The sequence below is a fragment of the Bombina bombina genome, chromosome 3 (assembly GCF_027579735.1).
Source record: "Bombina bombina isolate aBomBom1 chromosome 3, aBomBom1.pri, whole genome shotgun sequence".
In the NCBI taxonomy this organism is placed as follows: Eukaryota; Metazoa; Chordata; class Amphibia; order Anura; family Bombinatoridae; genus Bombina; species Bombina bombina.
Genome location: NC_069501.1, coordinates 1,256,324,765 through 1,256,342,024, shown reverse-complemented (window position 1 = coordinate 1,256,342,024; position 17,260 = coordinate 1,256,324,765). Strand labels below are relative to the sequence as shown.

Sequence of the window (17,260 nt, the reverse complement as noted above, 5' to 3'; positions counted from 1 at the left end):
TCTTCTACACAGTGTAAGAACGCCTGTTTCTTTGTCCTGAAGACAAACGAGAAATGTGGAACCTTCCCCTTGGGGTAGAGTCTTTGAATTCTAGAAGATACCCTTGAGCAACAATTTCTAATGCCCAGGGATCTGGAACATCTCTTGCCCAAGCCTGAGCAAAGAGAGAAAGTCTGCCCCCTACTAGATCCGGTCCCGGAGCGGGGGCTACCCTTTCATGCTGTCTTGGTAGCAGCAGCAGGCTTCTTGGCCTGCTTACCCTTGTTCCAGCCCTGCAAAGGCTTTCATGTTGCTTTGGGCTGGGAAACCACTTGCTTTTCGGTTGCAGAGGTTAAAGCAGGTCCGCTCCTGAAGTTGCGAAAGGAGCACAAATTAGTCTTGTTTTAAGCTTTAAAAGGTCTATCTTGTGGAAGGGCATGGCCCTTTCCCCCAGTGATATCTGAAATAATTTCTTTCAACTCTGGCCCGAATAGGGTCTTCCCCTTGAAAGGAATATTAAGTAATTTTGTTTTGGACGACACGTCAGCCGACCATGATTTGAGCCAGAGCGCTCTTCGCGCCACAATGGCAAAAACCAGAATTTTTCGCCGCTAATTTAGTTAATTGTAAAGCGGCATCTGTAATGAAAGAATTAACCAGCTTTAGAGCATGAATTCTATCCATGACTTCGTCATATGAAGTCTCCCTCTGGAGCGACTCCTCCAGCGCCTCAACCAAAAAGCCGCTGCAGTAGTTACAGCAATAATGTAGGCAATTGGTTGAAGAAGGATACCTTGTTGAACAAATATTTTCTTTAGTAACCCTTCTAATTTGTTATCCATAGGATCTTTGAAAACACAACTGTCTTCTATTGGTATAGTTGTGCGCTTAGCTAGTGTTGAAACTGCTCCCTCTACCTTAGGGACCGCCTGCCAGGGGTCAGTTATGGGGAACATTTTCTTAAAGATAGGTGGGGGAACAAAAGGTACGCCTGGTCTCTCCCACTCCCTAGTCACAATATCCGCCACCCTCTTAGGGATCGGAAACGCATCAGTGTATACAGGGACTTCTAAAAACTTGTCCATTTTACACAATTTTTCTGGGACCACCATAGGGTCACAATCATCCAGCGTAGCTAAAACCTCCTTAAGCAGTACACGGAGGTGTTCCAGCTTAAATTTAAACGCTAAGAAATCTGATTCTGCCCGCTGAGAAATTTTACCTGCGTCACAAATTTCTCCCTCAGACAGTACATCCCTCACCGCCACGTCAGAGGGTTGTGAGGGTACAACAGATAAATTATCCAAAACTTCTGATTGCTCATCCTCTGTTCTTAAAACTGAGCTATCACGCTTTTTAGGAAAAACAGGCAGTTTGGATAGAAATGCTGCAAGGAAATTATCCATGACTGCTGCTAATTGTTGCAATGTAATAGGGGCCAATGCGCTAGAGGTACAAGGCATTGCTTGCACGGGCGTAACTGGTGTCGACACATGGGCAGAGGAAGGAGGGCTATCCTCATTACCTTCCGTTAAAGAATCATCTTGGGCCACATTTTTAAGTGTCACTGCATGGTCTTTAAAATGTTTGGATATGTTAGCACACTTTAAACACAAATGTAAAGAGGGGACCGCCATGGCTTTTAAACACATAGAACAAGGTCTATCTGTAGGCTCAGACATGTTAGACTTAGACAGCACTCAAATCCAGTAAAATACAATTTTTGAAAAAAAAAACAGTACTGTGCCTTTAAATAATAAAAAGCGCATACTTTTTTACTAAACCTCCAAAAATCATCCAATCTTTATGAAATTCACCATATGATCCTAATGCTTTGAAATGATTGCACAGTAAATTTCAAGTCAATTAACCCCCTACTGCCCAAACCGGAGCAAATTAACCATGCCACAGCCTTTGCTGTAGTCCTACCTTCCTTGGGGATTAGTTTTGATCGAAAATAAGCCTCTCTGAAGTCCTCAAGTAATCTTTGGACCCTTCACATGTATCTGCATGAAACTGTAAAATAAACTGCGCAACTGAGGCGCGAAATTCAGGCCCCCTCCATCTTCCCTCAGGAGTTTGTGGGGCCTTCCCAAGCCAAAATAGGTGTCTAAATATATGCCATGCGGAATAAAAGCCCAAAAAGTGTTTTAAATGCAATATAAAACTTGTATAATGTCAGATTAAATTAAAAAATAATCGATTGCCCCTTAACAGTGTCCACCAGTGTATTGAGCCCTTTCAATAAGCCTTCCTTCTATACTAAGTCTCAGAAAATGGCTTACCTTCCCCTATGGGGATTTCTGTCAGTCTTCTAGCATTACCAGGTCTTGTTAGAAAAAAAATGACTGAGCATACCTGAAGCAGTTAAAGTGAAGGTAAACTTAGCACGCTTCAATTATTTCCAATGTAAATACTTATAAAATTAGCAGTACTTTAAGTCATCAATTTAATTATTTTCATATATTTACCGAGTTATCAGCATTTTTATCTTCATTTCTAATCGTTCCCAAATCAGCCCGTTTTTTGTTTTTTTTGGGCCGGTCACGTTCTTGAAACAGCCAATAGTGAGTCTGGCCGTTAGGCGGCCGTCATTTGACGTCACAACATAGCTTGACGTTCTGCGCATGCGTTGGCATCACTTACTCTGCCTTCCAAGCCGGGCTCGCTCTAGTTTAGCGCATGCGCGATTAAGAGGATTGACGACTGCGCTTTAGAAATAAAATGATTTGAGTCTAACAGGCGCAAATAGAGTATACGGCGAAGTGTGCGCATGCGCAAGTTTTCCGGCAATCTAGAACACGCTTTGGAAGTACGTATAGAGCGGGTGGGACCGCTCTGTATGTAATAGATTGAAAAACCCGGAAATCCATGGAGGGAGGAGCGAAGACCGGCCGAGATCGTAAATAAAAATGTTTTATAATACAATTATCTATATACAAATAGTTAAAAAAAAACATAGCGATCAGACTATATAGTAGATGACTAATATAATAAAGCTTGCTAAAACAGAAAACTTTACCTTCACTTTAAGCCTGCAAACTGTTCCCCCCAACTCAAGTTTTCCTGTACTCAACAGTCCTGCGTGGGAACAGCAATGGATTTTAGTTACGATTGCTAAAATCATTTTCCTCTCAGCAGAAATCTTCATCACTTTCTGCCTCAGAGTAAATAGTACAAACCGGCACTATTTTAAAATAAACTTTTGATTGAAGAATTAAAAACTACAAATCTAAAACCACAAACTCTTTACCCTCCCGTGGAGATGCTACTTGTTAGAGCGGCAAAGAGAATGACTGGGGGGGCGGAGCCTGAGGGGAGCTATATGGACAGCTCTGCTGTGTGCTCTCTTTGCCACTTCCTGTAGGGATTGAGAATATCCCACAAGTAAGGATGAATCCGTGGACTGGATACACCAATTTAAGAGAAATAAACGTTAGAGTTAGAAAAGCACACTTAACATGGAGAACTTTATATATGAGATGAAACGGATCAATGCACACACTGCTCATTCAAAAGCCCTGTTTTAAAGAAGCCACTTACTAAAGGGAAGCTCCCTACTGCGAGTACCAACACTTGCGCACACATTTAACTTGGTCAAAAGAAATGTTAATCTTTCTCAGAATCAGCTCACTTGGGTCTGAGGGTGAGGAACATTCCTGTGACCAACTCCACAGGTCAAAGGAAGGTTCCTTTTAATCAGAATCCGCTCACTTGGTCAGAAGAATGTTCCCTACCATCAGACTCAGCTCACTAGGTCAAAAGGAAGGCTCCTTTTCCTCAAAATTAAGCTCACTTGCTTACAGGAATGTTCCCCACATGCAGTCCCAACTCACTAGGACAAAATTAACATATACACAAAATCGGCTCACACAGTATAACAAATGTTCCTTATGCTCAGAGCAACAAAATAAATTGCAAATATGTATGTATGTATTATGATAGTAGACACACAATTCCAAACAGCACAAGAGACTAAAATACGAAAGTATCAGCTGCATGCAGAGAGATATCTAACAGCGCAGCGTGTCAAGTTTAGACTGGATACGCAGAGTTCAAACAGAATGGAGGCATCAGGCCAAGGTTAGTAATTTAGCATCCAATGGACAATTAATATAAGTGTAATTAGCTCATTTCCTGAAATATATGGATGTAACTACAAGCAGTGAAGTGTTAACCAACACCCATATGCCTAAACACACCCCAACAAGGAAAAAAAAAAAAGTTATAAAGCAGTCTTCATTGCAAACTGTTTGCCTTAGTTTTTTTTAAGTTTCACCATCTCACATTTTATGGATGTCACATAACAGCTACAACCAGGATAACCTTAACAGGAACCTTGACCTGTCTGCTCCTCATAAAGGACAAGTAAATGAGCCCACAAATCAATGTGAAAAAGGGTCAGCACTGACAAAACACTAAGGGAAAGACTAAGTCTTGCAGTTGAAGTATTTTCTATTTAAAAAATAAAAAAATATAGGGTTCTCAAGGAAAAAAAGCTCTATATAGGTATTGCAGACCATGCATTTTTCAGATAGGGAATTACTGATCAGGCAGTAGTCTGAAGGCAAGCCATATGGAGAATTAAATTACAGAGAAGTCATAAGGAGAATTAAATTAGAGATTTAACAAGGAAGGAAGGAACATCCTAGAGCTTTTTTAAAGCAGAAGGTGCCAAAAGAACTGAAAGTCTTCAAACCTACTTTGCAACATGGAGCCCTTAATGGACATGTCAGTCTACGATAGCAGGTACACCCTAAATGTGCACAATCATGCGGGGCAGTCAGAGGGGATATGTGACGTCCACCTCACGCCTGTGCGAGATCCTGGGCACTGCTGCATCCCTTTGGCAAACAGTTCACAACGAAAATGGAGCAAGAGACTCGACATGGCGTTGTATAGAGAGGGTGTGTTAGCTGCATGCACCATCACCGTTTAAGAAGCTGGAGGCGCGAATTGGTTATACTGGTTACCTGCTCAGAGTGCTCTTTTCTTGCAGCCTCCAACTGATCCACCTGTTGGTGTAAATTGATGGGACGTTAGAAAGTTACAGTATGAAATATAACAACAAATATTAAAAACCTTCAGTCCCAAAAAAGCAACAACAACAAAATTACTCCTGGGAATTACCTTTCCTATCACTAGGAGGAGGCAAAAGATTAGCAAATCCCAAGAGCTCTATATAACCCCTTCTACCCCTATGGTAGTCTGACGTATCGTCAAGCAAAAAAAGTAAAATAAGAAATAAAAAGCAAAAAATATAGGAGCCGGGAAAAAAAAAGGAAATTTATGCTTACCTGATAAATGTATTTCTTTTACGATATGACGAGCCCACGGATTTCATCCTTACTTGTGGGATTTATCCTCCTGCTAACAGGAAGTGGCAAAGAGCACCACAGCAGATATATATATATATATATATATATATATATATATATATATATATATATATATATATATATATATATATATATATATATATATATATATATATATCCTCCCTTCCCTCCACCCCCAGTCATTCGACAGAAGTTAGGAAGAGAAAGGAAAAGCCAAAGGTGCAGAGGTGACTGAAGTTTATAAAACAGAATTTATGCTTACCTGATAAATTACTTTCTCCAATGGTGTGTCCGGTCCACGGCGTCATCCATAACTTGTGGGAATATTCTCTTCCCCAACAGGAAATGGCAAAGAGCACAGCAAAAGCTGTCCATATAGTCCCTCCTAGGCTCCGCCCACCCCAGTCATTCGACCGACGGACAGGAGAAAAACAGGAGAAACCATAGGGTGCCGTGGTGACTGTAGTTAAAGAAAGAAATTCATCAAACCTGATTAAAAAACCAGGGCGGGCCGTGGACCGGACACACCATTGGAGAAAGTAATTTATCAGGTAAGCATAAATTCTGTTTTCTCCAACATTGGTGTGTCCGGTCCACGGCATCATCCATAACTTGTGGGAACCAATACTAAAGCTTTAGGACACGGATGAAGGGAGGGAGCCTATCAGGTTACCTAAACGGAAGGCACCACGGCTTGCAAAACCTTTCTCCCAAAAATAGCCTCCGAAGAAGCAAAAGTATCAAATTTGTAGAATTTGGCAAAAGTGTGCAGGGAAGACCAAGTCGCTGCCTTACATATCTGATCAACAGAAGCCTTGTTCTTGAAGGCCCATGTGGAAGCCACAGCCCTAGTAGAGTGAGCTGTGATGCGTTCGGGAGGCTGCCGTCCGGCAGTCTCATAAGCCAATCGGATGATGCTTTTCAGCCAAAAGGAAAGAGGTAGCAGTAGCTTTTTGACCTCTCCTCTTGCCAGAATAAACGATAAACAGAGAAGACGTTTGTCTGAAATCCTTTGTTGCTTCTAAATAGAACTTTAAAGCACGAACTACATCTAAATTGTGTAACAAACGTTCCTTCTTTGAAACTGGATTCGGACACAAAGAAGGCACAACTATTTCCTGGTTAATATTCTTGTTGGAAACAACCTTTGGAAGGAAACCAGGTTTAGTACGCAAAACAACCTTATCTGAATGGAACACCAGATAGGGCGGATTACACTGCAGAGCAGATAACTCAGAAACTCTTCTAGCAGAAGAAATAGCAACCAAAAACAGAACTTTCCAAGATAAGATCTTGATATCTATGGAATGTAGAGGTTCAAACGGAACCCCTTGAGAACTGAAAGAACTAAATTCAGACTCCAGGGAGGAGTCAAAGGTCTGTAAACAGGCTTGATCCTGACCAAAGCCTGAACAAAAGCTTGAACATCTGGCACAGCTGCCAGTCGTTTGTGTAACAAGACAGATAAAGCAGAAATCTGTCCCTTTAGAGAACTCGCTGATAATCCCTTATCCAAACCTTCTTGAAGAAAAGAAAGGATCCTAGGAATTTTGATCTTCACACCAACAGATATATCTTTTCCATATTTTATGGTAATTTTTCTAGTTACAGGTTTTCTGGCTTGTACCAGAGTATCTATCACAGAATCCGAAAACCCACGCTTAGATAAAATCAAGCGTTCAATTTCCAAGCCGGAGCCGTTTACAGTTTTAAGCCCTCTACAGTCCCAGCTACATCCTTTGCTGCGACTTTACCAAACCCAGGGGGGTATACGATACCAAATGAAGCCATTCAGGAACCTTTTCAACTATTTCCAGACCCACACACATGCAGCTGCATGTCCTGTTCTCAAAAGTAACTGCGCAGTAATGGCGCGAAAATGAGGCTCTGCCTACTACATAGAAGGCCCTTCCTGACTGGGAAGGTGTCTAAACCAGTGCCTGACGTAAAAAAACCTTCCCCAAAGTTATAAAGTGTGAATTTCAACATCAAGCTGTATAAAATGCTCAAATAAAGCAATCGATCTAGCCCATAAAAGTGTCTACCAGTTTTATAGCCCATATTAAGCCCTTTATTCTGTTTGAGACTAAGAAAATGGCTTACCGGTCCCCATGATGGGGAAAATGACAGCCTTCCAGCATTACACAGTCTTGTTAGAAATATGGCTAGTCAAACCTTAAGCAGAAAAGTCTGCTAACTGTTTCCCCCAACTGAAGTTATCTCATCTCAACAGTCCTATGTGGAAACAGCAAACGATTTTAGTTACTACTGCTAAAATCATATTCCTCTCACAAACAGAACTCTTCATCTTTTTCTGTTTCAGAGTAAGTAGTACATACCAGCACTATTTTAAAATAAACTCTTGATAGTAGAATAAAAAACTACAACTAATCACCACATACTCTTCACCATCTCCGTGGAGATGCTGCTTGTTCAGCGGCAAAGAGAATGACTGGGGTGGGCGGAGCCAAGGAGGGACTATATGGACAGCTTTTGCTGTGCTCTTTGCCATTTCCTGTTGGGGAAGAGAATATTCCCACAAGTTATGGATGACGCCGTGGACCGGACACACCAATGTTGGAGAAATAAGTACATACCCGTCTTAGAAATGACAGGGTTGGACGTGGACTCGTCATATTGTAAAAGAAATAAATTTATCAGGTAAGCATAAATTTCCTTATCTTTTACAAGATATGACGAGTCCACAGATTTCATCCTTACTTGTGGCATACAATACCAAAGCTGCAGGACACGGATGAAAGGGAGGGACAAGACAGGGACCTAAACGGAAGGCACCACTGCTTGAAGAAGCTTTCTCCCAAAAACAGCCTCAGAAGAAGCAAAAGTATCAAATTTGGAAAAAGTGTGAAGAGACAACCAAGTTGGAGCCTTGCAAATCTGTTCAACAGAAGCATAGTTTTTTAAATGCCCATGAGGAAGCCACAGCCCTAGTAGAATGAGCCGTAATTCTTTCAGGAGGCTGCTGTCCAGCAGTCTCATATGTCAGACTGATGATACTCTTCAGCCAAAAAGAAAGAGAGGTAGTCGTAGCTTTCTGACCCCTACGCTTTCCAGAAAAAACAATGAATAATGAAGATGATAAGACGGAAATCCTTAGTCTCCTGCAAGTAAAACTTCAGGGCACGAACTACGTCCAAATTATGCAACATACGCTCCTTAGAAGAAGGGTTAGGACATAATGAAGGAACAACAATTTCCTGATTAATATTATTACAAACAACCTTAGGAAGGAAACCAGGTTTGTTACGTAAAACCACCTTATCAAAATGGAAGATAAGGCGAGTCACATTGTAACGCTGAGAGCTCAGAAACTCTACGAGCAGAAGAAATAGCAACCAAAAAAAAAAAAAAAACAACTTTTCAAGATAACTTAATATCTATGGAATGCATGGGTTCAAACGGAACCCCTTGAAGTACATTAAGAACTAAATTTAAACTCCAGGGTGGAGCAATTGGTCTAAACACAGGCTTGATCCTGGTCAAAGCCTGACAAAAAGACTGAACATCTGGAACATCTGCCAAACGTTTGAAGTAAAATCGACAAAGCAGAGATCTGTCCCTTTAAGGAACTTGCTGATGACACTTTCTCCAAACCTTCTTTGAGAAAAGAGAGAATCCTGGGAATCTTAACTCCACTCCATGAGTAGTTCTTGGACTCGCACCAATAAAGATATTTACGCCATATCTTATGGTAAATTTTCCTAGTAACAGGCTTACGTGCCTGAATCAGAGTATCAATGACCAAATCAGAGAATCACCGCTTTGATAAAATCAAGCGTTCAATCTCCAAGCAGTCAGCTGCAGAGAAATTAGATTTGGATGTTGGAATGGACCTTGAATGAGAAGGTCCTGTCTCAATGGAAGTTTCCACGGCGGCAGAGAGGACATGTCCACTAGATCTGCATACCAAGTCCTGCGAGGCCAAGCAGGCGCAATTAGAATTACTGAAGCCCTCTCCTGTTTGATCCTAGCAATCACCCGGGGAAGGAGAGGAAACGGTGGAAACACATAAGCTAGGTTGAACGACCAAGGCATTGCCAAGGAATCCATCAGTTCGGCCTGAGTATCCCTCGACCTGGATACGTATCTTGGGAGCTTGGCATTCTGCCGAGACGCCATCAGATCCAATTCCGGTCTGCCCCATCTGAGAATCAGGGATGCAAAGACCTCCGGATGGAGTTCCCACTCCCCCGGATGAAATGCCTGACAGCTTAAAAAAAAAAATCAGCTTCCCAGTTGTCCACTCCTGGGATGTAGATTACTGACAGATAGCAAGAGTGAGTCTCCGCCCATCAAATTATCTTGGATGTCATCGCTAAGGAACTCCTCGTTCCTCCCTGATGATTGATCTAAGCCACAGTCGTGATGTTGTCCGACTGAAAACGGATGAATTTGGCCGCAGCCAACTGAGGCCACGCCTCAAGAGCATTGAATATTGCTCTCAATTCCAGAATATTGATTGGAAGTAGAGACTCCACCTGAGTCCACACACCCTGAGCCTTCAGGGAATTCCAGACTGCCCCCCAGCCTAGTAGACTGGCGTCCATTGTCACCCACGCGGGTCTGCGGAAACGCATCCCTTGGGAAAGATGATCCGGCGACAACCACCAAAGAAGAGAGTCTCTGGTCTCGTGGTCCAGATTTATCTGAGATAAAATTTGCATAGTCCCCATTCCACTGTCCGAGCATGCACAGTTGCATTGATCCGAGATGAAATCGAGCAAACTGAATGATGTCTATTGCTGCCACCATCAATCCAATTACCTCCATGCACTGAGCCACTGATGGCCGAGGATTGGACTGAAGGACTCGGCATGTATTTAGAATCCTTGACTTTCTGACCTCCGTCAGAAAAATCTTCATGGATATAGAATCTATCAGAGTTCCCAAGAAGGGAACCCTTGTCTGTGGAATTAGTGAACTCATTTCTAGATTCACCTTCCATCCGTGAGTTCTCAGAAAGGACAGCACTGTGTCCGTATGAGATCTCCTCACTTTACCTCTTCCTATTACTAACACAGGCAAAGAGAATGACTGGGGGTGGAGGGAAGGGAGGAGCTATATATACAGCTCTGCTGTGGTGCTCTTTGCCACTTCCTGTTACTTGTGGGATTTATCCTCCTGCTAAGGATGAAATGCGTGGACTCATATCTTGTAAAAGAAATATATGTCCAATAAAAAAAACAATAAAAAAAACAACCCTCCAAAAACAGGGTGTAGTCTCGTGGACCACCATGACAGAAAGAAATTTATCAGGTAAGCATAAATTATGTTCTTTCATAAAGGTGGTAGGAGTCCATGATCCATTACTCCTGGGAACCAAAACCAAAGCTGTGGAGAGTCCACGAGTAATAAAAAGATAGGGTGGGATAAGAAACTTTTTTCCCCATCCACAACCCTTAAAAGCAAGAGACTTCTTTTCTATATACACTTTAAAACAACAAACTGCCGGAAGGACCTTTCTACCAAAAGCTGTCTCAGAAGAAGCGAAAACATAAAAATAGTAGAATTTAGTGAAAAGTATGCAATGAAGACCAAGTAGCGGCCTAGCAGATTTGGTCAACAGAAGCTTCATTCTTGAAAGCCTAAGAAGTAGCTACCGATCTAGTAGAATGAGCAGTAATCAGATTAGATGGGGTCTGATATGCCTTTAAGTAAGCCTCACAAATCAAAAGCTTTAACCAAAAAGCCAAAAGATACAGCAGAAGCTCTCTGACCTCGCTTAGCACCAAAAAAGTGAACAAACTAAGTTTGTCTTAAATCTTAACATAATACTTCTAATCACGTTTGAAATAAGGAGGAATCCAGTAAAATCTTACATTTTATTAATAAAACCAATATATTAGTGTTACATTGAAGATGCAAAGATCAAAAAATACTTCTAACCACATCCAAATTGCAAAGAAACCTCTTTTAAGAAATCTTAGGATTAGGACACAAAGAAGGGACAACAATTTCCCTACTAAAATTATCAGGACACAACCTTAGGAAAATAATATTTGGTTCATAAAACCAATCTTCACAAAAAAAATCAAAGAAAAAAAAATCATAAGAAGCAAATTTTCATGAAAAATTAAATAAGAAAAATCACAAGAAAGAGCGGACAGTTCAAATAACTCTTCTAGCAAAGAAAATAGCCAAAAGAAACAAAGACATTCCAGGAAAGAAACTTATTGTCCACCTTATGCATAGGCTCAAACAAAGGAGCCTGCAAAACCTTCAGCACCGTCAAGTGCCAAGGAGGAGAAACTAGTTTAATAACAGACTTAACACGCACTAAAGCCATGAATATCAAAAAGAATAGCAAATTTTGTTGTGAAACAAAACAGAAAGAGCAGAAATTTGACCTTTCAAAGAAGTGGCCAATAAACCTTTGCAAAATTCTAGGAATCCTGAAAGAAGAACCATGAACAAGAACCCAAGAAATAAAAGTTTCCCAAACTTAATACATTTTCCTGGTAACTGGCTTTCGAGCCTTAATCAGGATGTCAAATCACAGACTCAGAGAAACCCCTATGCCTAAGAACTAACCCTTTAATCTCCATGCCATGATGTTCAGAGATTTCAGATCCTGATGGAAAAATGTACATTGGCAAAAGATGATCCATCCTTAGAGGAAGAGGCCACAGAAGGCAACTGGACATTTGAACAAGATCCGCAAACCGATCTCTACAGGACCAGGATGGAGCAATTCGAATCACTGATTAATTCTCCTACCTGATCTTGAAAATTACACAGGCCAACTGCAAGGACCATGGAACTATCAGCATTCAGAAACTCTGCCTGAATATCCCTTGACCTTGCAAAGTATCTGGGAAGTTTGTTGTTCAACCAAAAAGCCATCTGATCTACTTCCTGAAGACAAAGATTGAAGAGAGAATTCCTTAAACTTCACTCTTGACAAACACTACACTCGGAGGAGAAATGGGCTTCAACTCAGTCTGAGAACCCCTCTCAAGGAAGAAGTCATCTGCAAATTCCAATTCTTCACATTCCTCCAGCGGAGGAAAAGATAAGACCAACTACCACAGAGGCGGGAGGGGTTATATAGAGCTCTTGGGATTTGAGAATCTTTGCAGCCTCCTAGGAGGTAGAGAAGACAATTCCTAGGAGTAAGGGATTGTGGAATCTTACCACCTTTATGAAAAAAATAAGAAGCAATTTAATAATAGTTAAATGAGTCAGCTCTGATCATTGTGTAAAAATAACTAATGAAAGTTCTTGAAAACGGTTCACCAACAGCAGATAACACCACTGTCTCTCCTCTGTTTTCCCCCTACCCAAAATAAATATTGAACTGCTTTGACTCACTGCTGCAACTACAATTCATATGACAAGCTACCCCAAACCTTATGTCTCTGAACTCTCAATCTGTAGACTATCTCTCTGGAGCAGGGCCCCCATCCTTCTGTACTAGTTTTGTTTAGTCTTATGTATCTCATCACAGATCTGTCATTGTATACCCTCTCTCTGTACCCTCAATCTGTAGACTCTCTCTCTGGAGCAGGGCCCCCATCCTTCTGTACTAGTTTTGTTTAGTCTTATGCATCTCATCATAGATCTTTCATTGTATACCCTCTCTCTGTATCCAATGCTATGACATTTTGCTGCTCTATACAAATAAATAACAGTAATAAATTTAAAAAAATATATATTATTATTATATAGGCAAACATGGATTTTATGTCAAACCGTAGATTAACAGAAAAGAAAGGAGCAAAAGATGCCACCTGCTGGATACAGAGTTATGTACAAAATCTAAAATTATAAATAATTGCCATTTACTAAGTCTCTACAGTGACAATGAGTAGAGTGTGTTGCTTTCTTGATCAGCATTTCTATTTAACTGCTAAGGCATTGAATTGATTATTGTTTTATACCACAAGCACAGAAGACTGCAGCTTACTAAAGCCAAAAAACAAAATTTATGCTTACCTGATAAATTTATTTCTCTTGTGGTGTATCCAGTCCACGGATTCATCCATTACTTGTGGGATATTCTCCTTCCCAAAAGGAAGCTGCAAGAGGATCACCCACAGCAGAGCTGTCTATATAGCTCCTCCCCTAACTGCCACCTCCAGTCATTCGACCGAAGACAAGCAAGAGAAAGGAGAAACTATAGGATGCAGTGGTGACTGTAGTTTAAAAATAAAAAACACCTGCCTTAAAATGACAGGGCAGGCCGTGGACTGGATACACCACAAGAGAAATAAATTTATCAGGTAAGCATAAATTTTGTTTTCTCTTGTAAGGTGTATCCAGTCCACGGATTCATCCATTACTTGTGGGATACCAATACCAAAGCTATAGGACACGGATGAAGGGAGGGACAAGGCAGGCGCTTAAACGGAAGGCACCACTGCCTGTAAGACCTTTCTCCCAAAAATAGCCTCCGAAGAAGCAAAAAAGTACCAAATTTGTAGAATTTAGAAAAAGTATGAAGCGAAGACCAAGTCGCCGCCTTACAAATCTGTTCAACAGAAGCCTCATTTTTAAAAGCCCACGTGGAAGCCGCCGCTCTAGTGGAATGAGCTGTATAATTCTTTCAGGAGGCTGCTGGCCAGCAGTCTCATAAGCTAAGCGGATTATACTTCTTAACCAAAAAGAAAGAGAAGTTGCTGAAGCCTTTGGCCTCTCCTCTGTCCAGAGTAGACAACAAACAATGCAGATGTTTGACGAAAATCCGTAGTAGCTTGTAAATAAAACTTTAAAGCAAGAACCACGTCAAGATTATGTAATAGACGTTCCTTCTTTGAAGAAGGATTAGGACACAGTGACGGAACAACAATTTCCTGATTGAAATTCTTATTAGATACCACCTTAGGAAGAAACCCAGGTTTGGTACGCAAAACAACCTTATCTGCATGGAAGATCAGATAAGGGGAATCACACTGTAAGGCAGATAACTCTGAAACTCTTCGAGCCGAAGAGATAGCTACCAAAAAACAGAACTTTCCAAGATAAAAAGCTTGATATCTATGGAATGCAGAGGTTCAAACGGAACCCCTTGAAGAACTAAATTTAAACTCCATGGCGGAGCAACAGGTTTAAACACAGGCTTGATTCTAACTAAAGCCTGACAAAACGCCTGAACGTCTGGAACATCCGCCAGACGCTTGTGCAAAAGCACAGAGCAGAAATCTGTCCCTTTAAGGAACTAGCTGACAATCCCTTCTCCAATCCTTCTAGGAGAAAGGATAATATCCTAGGAATCCTGACTTTACTCCATGAGTAACCCTTGGATTCACACCAATGAAGATATTTACACCATATCTTATGATAGATGAATATCGCTCTTAGTTCCAGAATGTTTATCGGAAGGAGTGCCTCCTCCTGAGTCCACGAGCCCTTTAAGGAACTAGCTGACAATCCCTTCTCCAATCCTTCTTGGAGAAAGGATAATATCCTAGGAATCCTGACTTTACTCCATGAGTAACCCTTGGATTCACACCAATGAAGATATTTACACCATATCTTATGATAGAGTTTCCTGGTGACAGGCTTTCGAGCCTGAATTAAGGTATCAATGACCGACTCGGAGAAACCACGTTTTGATAAAATCAAGCGTTCAATCTCCAAGCAGTCAGACGCAGAGAAATTAGATTTGGATGGTTGAAAGGACCCTGAAGTAGAAGGTCCTGCCTCAGCGGCAGAGTCCATGGTGGAAGGGATGACATGTCCACCAGATCTGCATACCAAGTCCTGCGTGGCCACGCAGGTGCTATCAAAATCACCGAAGCTCTCTCCTGCTTGATCTTGGCAATCCGACGAGGGAGCAGAGGAAACAGTGGAAACACATAAGCCAGGTTGAAGGACCAAGGCGCTGCTAGAGCATCTATCAGCACTGCCTTGGGATCCCTGGACCTGGATCCGTAACAAGGAAGCTTGGCGTTCTGACGAGACGCCATGAGATCCAGTTCTGGTTTGCCCCAAAGTTGAATCAACTGTGCAAACACCTCCGGATGGAGTTCCCACTCCCCCGGATGAAAAGTCTGCCGACTTAGAAAATCCGCCTCCCAGTTCTCCACTCCTGGGATATGAATAGCTGATAGATGGCAAGAGTGAACCTCTGCCCATAGAATTATTTTTGAAACCTCCAACATTGCTAGGGAACTCCTTGTTCCCCCTTGATGGTTGATGTAGGCTACAGTCGTGATATTGTCCGACTGAAATCTGATGAACCTGACCGCAGCAAGCTGAGGCTAAGCCTGAAGAGCATTGAATATCGCTCTTAGTAACAGAATGTTTATCGGAACACGAGCCCTGAGCCTTCAGGGAGCTCCAGACTGCACCCCAGCCCAGAAGGCTGGCATCTGTCGTTACTATTGTCCAATCTGGCCTGCGGAAGGTCATACCCTTGGACAGATGGACCCGAGAGCCACCAGAGAAGAGAATCCCTGGTCGCAGATTTAGTAGATAGGGGACAAATCTGTGTAATCCCTATTCCACTGACTGAGCATGCAGAGTTGCAGCGGTCTGAGATGTAGGCGGGCAAACGGCACTATGTCCATTGCCGCTACCATTAAGCCGATTACTTCCATACACTGAGCCACTGAAGGGCGAGAAGTAGAATAAAGAACACGGCAGGAATTTAGAAGTTTTGACAACCTGGCCTCTGTCAGGTAAATCTTCATTTCTACAGAATCTATCAGAGTTCCTAGGAAGGAAACTCTTGTTAGAGGGGATAGAGAACTTTTTTCTTTGTTCACTTTCCACCCATGTGACCTCAGGAATGCCAGAACAATGTCCGTATGGGACCTGGCGATTTGAAAATGCGACACCTGTATCAGAATGTCATCTAGGTAAGGGGCTACTGCTATACCCCGCGGCCTTAGGACCACTAGGAGTGACCCTAGAACCTTCGTAAAGATTCTTGGTGCCTTAGCTAACCCAAAGGGAAGAGCCACAAACTGGTAATGCCTGTCTAGGAAGGCGAACCTGAGAAACCGATGATGATCTCTGTGTATCGGAATGTGAAGATAAGCATCCTTTAAGTCCACGGTAGTCATATATTGACCCTCCTGGATCATAGGTAGGATGGTTCGAATAGTCTCCATCTTGAAGGATGGGACCCTGAGAAATTTGTTTAGGATCTTGAGAGCTAAGATTGGTCTGAAGGTTCCCTCTTTTTGGGAACTACAAACAGATTTGAATAGAAGCCTTGCCCCTGTTCCTCCTTTGGAATTGGGTGGATCACTCCCATAACTAGGAGGTCTTGAACACAATGTAAGAATGCCTCTTTCTTTATCTGGTTTGCATATAACTGTGAGAGATGAAATCTCCCTTTTGGGGAAGAAGCTTTGAACTCCAGAAGATATCCCTGGGACACAATTTCCAACGCCCAGGGATCCTGGACATCTCCTTCAGTCCAGGCCCGAATAGGGTCTGCCCCTTGATGGGAATGTTGAGAAGCTTAGACTTTGAAGTAACGTCAGCTGACCAGGATTTGAGCCATAGCGCCCTACGCGCCTGAATAGCAAAACCTGAGTTTTTAGCCGTTAGCTTGGTTAAATGAACAACGGCGTTAGAAACAAATGAATTGGCTAGCTTAAGAGCTTTAAGCTTGTCAAGGATATCATCCAATGGGGTTTCTACCTGTAGAGCCTCTTCTAGAGACTCAAACCAGAAAGCCGCAGCAGCAGTGACAGGGGCAATGCATGCAAGGGGCTGGAGAATAAAACCTTGTTGAATAAAAATTTTCTTAAGGTAACCCTCTAATTTTTTGTCCATTGGATCTAGAAAAGCACAACTGCCCTCGACAGGGATAGGGTAGAGACTTCACTAGGGTAGAGACTGCTACCTCCACCTTAGGGACCGTTTGCCACAAGTCCCGTGTAGCGGCATCTATAGGAAACATCTTTTTAAAAGCAGGAGGGGGAGAGAACGGTACACCTGGTCTATCCCATTCCTTAGTAATAATT

General features: G+C 42.1%; 1 protein-coding gene across 1 annotated transcript in view; it reads right to left on the bottom strand.

The window, feature by feature from the left end:
- NUMA1 (nuclear mitotic apparatus protein 1) overlaps positions 1 to 17,260 on the bottom strand; it is a gene marked incomplete in the record, with an annotated part of 309,504 nt that overhangs the window by 161,116 nt on the left and 131,128 nt on the right. The window contains 1 exon segment of the mRNA XM_053708792.1: positions 4,953 to 4,994. Coding sequence (XP_053564767.1) covers positions 4,953 to 4,994 — 42 coding nt within the window.